The sequence below is a fragment of the Spinacia oleracea genome, chromosome 4 (genome assembly GCF_020520425.1).
Source record: "Spinacia oleracea cultivar Varoflay chromosome 4, BTI_SOV_V1, whole genome shotgun sequence".
Taxonomy (NCBI): Eukaryota; Viridiplantae; Streptophyta; class Magnoliopsida; order Caryophyllales; family Amaranthaceae; genus Spinacia; species Spinacia oleracea.
Genome location: NC_079490.1, coordinates 116,435,403 through 116,439,983, shown reverse-complemented (window position 1 = coordinate 116,439,983; position 4,581 = coordinate 116,435,403). Strand labels below are relative to the sequence as shown.

Sequence of the window (4,581 nt, the reverse complement as noted above, 5' to 3'; positions counted from 1 at the left end):
TGAGAAGAGGAAAGCCATTGGCACCATGTGTTTCATTAAACTTATCTCTACATTTATTGTCCCTTTATATATATATGCAGCCTCGGATCTGATCAATCCGAGACCAAAAACAGGTTGACTTTGCCCATTCCTTGATAAAATGCAAGAAATGACCAAATCATACACTTCAGGGAACCGTCCAGAATCCTCGGATTCGCGGTACCCTAATAAAATTTGTTCGCAACAAACAGTCGCTCGAATCAAGTTATAAAACTCCGGCTCAGATCCACGGATCGCCGAAGGCATAACTAAAGAGGCAGACTAGCGATCTCTTGCCCAGGTTTCCGAACCACAAGAGATCGGAAGAACAATCCAAACCTCTGAGCAGATCGACGGATTTGAAGAGTCTGGAAACTAAAGAGTCTCTTAGCAGATCTACGGATTTGAAGAACTCGCAAAACTAAAGAGTCTCTTAGCAGATCTACGGATTTGAAGAACTCGCAAAACTAAAGAGTCTCTTAGCAGATCTACGGATTTGAAGAACTCACAAAGTCAAAGAGTCTCTTAGCAGATCTACGGATTTGAAGAACTCGCAAAACTAAAGAGTCTCTTAGCAGATCTACGGATTTAAAGAGCTCGCAAGATCAAAAGGTTTTTTAGCAAGTCTACAGAAAGAGGAGCTCGAGAAATCTACGGATTTAAAGACCTAAAAATTGCGAAAGAACAAGTTGAAAAGAAGCAGCCAAGTAACAAACATTCATTTTTTATTCAATATTTGGGGGAAGTACAAACACATCGAAAACCTCAAAAATTGAAAACAAAATGAAACAAGTTAAAATCGGCAGCCATCAACAGACAATACCGGCCTACCGAAGTACTAAAGAAAGCAAAAAGAAATGAGTACAACGCAGCGCCGAGGCAAAAGGGGGAAAAGCAAGCACATATTCGGAAGTCCTCAACTGGAACCGACCGACTCTGAAGAAGACGACTGCCCGAATCCCTAACTCTTGGGAGTCTCAGAAGCGGCCCCTAGGGGAGCATCCTTCGAAGAACCCCCAGCAGTGGTATCACCTTCGGAAGTTGCCTTCTGGGCCCGAGCCTCTGCAAGAGCAGCTTGGCGTTCAGCTTCAGCTTCATCTCGATCAGCTTGGCATTCCACCAAGTGGTCCTCGGCCTGCATCCATAGAGGAACTTTCTCGTTCCAAGGGAAGTGAGGCATGTGCTTCGCAAACATGCGCCGAGCACCCAGGATGCCGTTCCAGTACTGCTCTCTACACTGATCAGCAGTGTAGAGGTTGACTCGCTCCTGCTCCAGCTTCCGAATATAGTCATCTTTTTCCCGAAGCTTCAGCCGAAGGACAGGCACCTTATCAGCTTGCTGCTGGATCAGCTCCCGATGCTGGACAAAATGGTGGAGCCTTAACTCCGCCTCTTTACGCTCCTTGTCGGCCGCTTCAAATTTAGACTTCATCTCCTGGAAGAGTCTATCTTTTTCCTCAAGTTCGCTAGCGAACTTAGCGGCCATATCCTTCTTCTCCTCAGCAAAGGAAGCGATCTTCTCAGCATCCTCTTCAACTCGGAAGATGAGCTGGCCAACCTCGGTCCCGATCTTCTCAGCAGACTCTCTAGCCTCGCGACTATAGTGAAGGTACAGCTGCTTGAGTTCCGTAAGCTCGGAGAGGAGTTGCCCAGCCTTCTGGTCCAAAATGGGAATATCACGAGCATAAGCCTCACGATATTTCCTCAGTTGTTTCTCCTCAACCGAGCTACACTCGGAAGCGAACGAAGACCAGAAAACAGCCTGGGAACGAGAGAAAGATGAGCAAAATAGGAAAAACATAAAACAAAAACACAACTCAAAGAGAAAAATCTAGCAAATTACCTCGTTCAGATAGTACTGGGCCATCATTGCCGGATTCCTCTCTTCGGCCCCAGGAACCCTCCACTGCGGGTTAGCACGAAGCAGATTCTCCCGAGCAGCCTCGGGGCCCACCAAGGATCCCACGTGAGCCAAAGGGTCCTCTCCCAAAATCGGAGCCCTGGCATATCGAGCCATCGCCTCCCTTACTTCTTCGGGGATCCGTTTTAGCGGAACATCCGAACAGGGATCAGCATGGATCAGCCTATCCAGGGCCGAGGTAGAAGTAGAACCCAAAGTTGAGTGGCGCCTCTTCCTCGTCAAACCTTGCTCGGGCTGCTCCTCCTCTCCAGCAGAGGGAACCTCCTTCTGAACCTCGGGGACCGCAGCTTCGGGGCCCGAGAGATCCATCATCTCCTTGTCTGGACTCTTCTCCCTCTCGAAGGGAAGATCAGCAGACTCCTTCTTCTCCCCAGCTACCTCAGGGACATCCGAACCAGGAACAAAATCGGCTTCAATCGCCTCCATCACCTCGGTGATATCCTGGATTTCGATCCCCAAAGCAGCAGATGGTTTAAGGGGAGAAGGGATGATATCTTCCTCGATCAGCGGCTGATCCACGGCCGGCGGTTCAGCAACCACCACACTCTTTAACTTCTGCCCTGGCAAGGGCATGAAGTGAAGAAGATTCTTAGGAGGAGGCATGACTTCCGAAACTGCTTCCTGCATAGCAAGCATTCAAAGATTAGTTTCCGAAAAGGGGAGAAACGAACTACAAAAACTCCAAGTCAGAACAAATACCTTCTCCGAGGGCTGAGAAGCCTTCGCTTTCTTCGGATGCGTGGAAGGCCTCAAAAGAGTGCTACCCTTCCTTTTGCGTTGATCCTAAAAAGGGGAGACCAAGGGTCAACGAATGTAAAAGAAGAAAAAGGAAGAAATAGAGAAAAAAGCGGGAAATACCCGGTTCCTAGATAAAGAGATATCTATCCGAGCCGGAGATGAAACCGAAGGAACGGCACGCGGCACAGCGTCAGTCCCAGGACCCTAAAAAGATGGTCCAGGACCAAGACGTTAGCCGACGGCCAACCGAAAAGAAAAAGATAAACAGAAAATCGAGCCTATAAATGAACACTCACCGGATCCGAAGTCGTCTTCAACTCAGGAAGCACAACCTTCACAGGAACAGCTTCAACAGAAGAGGCGGAATCCCACGGATCAGCTCGAACTTCGGAGATCCGAGCAACCCCCAAAGGAGACAACACGTAATCCTTCAGACGAGGATTACGAGGGTTATCTTTTCCGAACTTATACTCGGGAGCCGGGTCGTGAATAGTCTTCAAATCCAAAGAAATGCCCAACTTCTTAGGATCAATGCAGCTAAAGCCGTACTCTGCAAAAACAAAGCACAAAACATGTCAGCAAAACGAAACAGGAAAGAGGACAAACTCACTGAAAAAACGGTCTCAGCCGAAAGACACCTACCCCTGTCAAAAATCCTGCTGAGACCGGCAACAGCAAGAATGTCCTCCCTCAGAATGTAATTGAGATTCGGGAGCCAGCTAGACGGCAGTCGGTGGTTATCCTCTTGAGCCAAGAACCACTGGAGGAGGTCCACATAGTGGCGATGGTTCCGATCTGGAGCCGCCACACCCCTCATATCAGGATCAGGAGCCACGAACCACTTCGGAGGACGATAAAAGTTGGGATGCTTCGGATCCGTCGGCACACGGACGAGCAACCACTCCGTCTTCCAATTGTGGTCAGAGCTAAGGTAGGGGTACGCCGTGATGTAGTTCGGATCCCCCCTCTTTCGGGACTTCTTGTTGACAATGGTCCACCAACCATACCCATCACCCTTGGAAGCATGGTTGAGAACCAGATCGTGAAGATCCCGAAAAATAGCGACAGAGCAAGGGAAATTGACGAAGTCACACACCCATCTAAATCCGATTATGTGCCTCATAGATTTGGGTGTGAGCTGGGCCAAACTAATGTTGTACGACACCAAAACCTCGGATACGAACGGATCCAAAGGAAAGCGGAGACCATTCTCCAAATGGTGAGTATACACGGAAATGAACCCCCTCGGTGGATGAGTCACCCGAGGACGCTCTTGTTCAGGAAGCTCGCACCAGTACCCCAAGGCATGCTGAATTCCGTATAGCTCCTCGGCCTTCCGATGATAATTCCCTAACTTCGCTTCCACCAACCAGTCACCGCTGACCGATTTCTCCAACGGACCGTCGATCTGCGTGGTCTCATGCAAAATTGAGGCATACTTGCCCTTCGGATCAGCTTCCGACCAATGAACTGGAAACTCGGAGTAACGACGACGAACACCCGAAAAACCAGCTCTCTCACCAGAGGTTGCACGTTCATCTTCGGAAGCATCCCAACCAATCGAACTCTTCTCCAACGGCCTCTCCGAAGGTCGACCCCTCGAAGATTTCGGTAACCTCCCCGAAGGCACGTTCTCTCTCTCACTAGAGGAGCCAACAACGAACTTGTTTTTCCCCCTATTCTTTGCCATGGTCGCGAAATCTCGATCTAGGGTTTAGATTGAGGGGTAGAAGGAAGAACGAAGAAAAAAGGAGAACTCAGAAACAAATTACCTTTTTCCGAAGCGGAATTCGCCGATAAAGCGAACAACACAAGTTCCCGAAGTCTAAAGTTGGCCGAATTTCGTAGATCTGAAGAAGCAAATTGCACTGCGATCGCCGGAATTTAGGGAGAGAATGGGTTTG

The 4,581-nt window shown here is 49.0% G+C and overlaps 1 protein-coding gene across 1 annotated transcript; it reads right to left on the bottom strand.

Annotated features, from left to right (window-relative positions):
• Positions 1 to 628: 628 nt before the first annotated feature.
• LOC130471812 (uncharacterized) lies at positions 629 to 4,367 on the bottom strand. The gene is made up of 6 exons (XM_056842128.1): positions 4,149 to 4,367; positions 2,974 to 3,105; positions 2,798 to 2,881; positions 2,639 to 2,722; positions 1,862 to 2,560; positions 629 to 1,780 (listed from the first exon to the last, which is right to left on the bottom strand). The coding sequence occupies exons 1-6, from the start codon at positions 4,365 to 4,367 to the stop codon at positions 980 to 982; spliced, it is 2,019 nt and encodes a 672-aa protein (XP_056698106.1). The 3' UTR covers positions 629 to 979.
• Positions 4,368 to 4,581: the final 214 nt, after the last annotated feature.

Excerpts from the sequence above, each read along its gene's own strand:
- LOC130471812 (XM_056842128.1), bottom strand. The coding sequence starts at position 4,367 with ATGGCAAAGAATAGGGGGAAAAACAAGTTCGTTGTTGGCTCCTCTAGT. Across the intron at positions 2,723-2,797 it reads TCTCTTTATCTAGGAACCGG|GATCAACGCAAAAGGAAGGG; the intron begins GTATTTCCCGCT and ends TCCCCTTTTTAG. Across the intron at positions 1,781-1,861 it reads CCCAGTACTATCTGAACGAG|GCTGTTTTCTGGTCTTCGTT; the intron begins GTAATTTGCTAG and ends TCTCGTTCCCAG.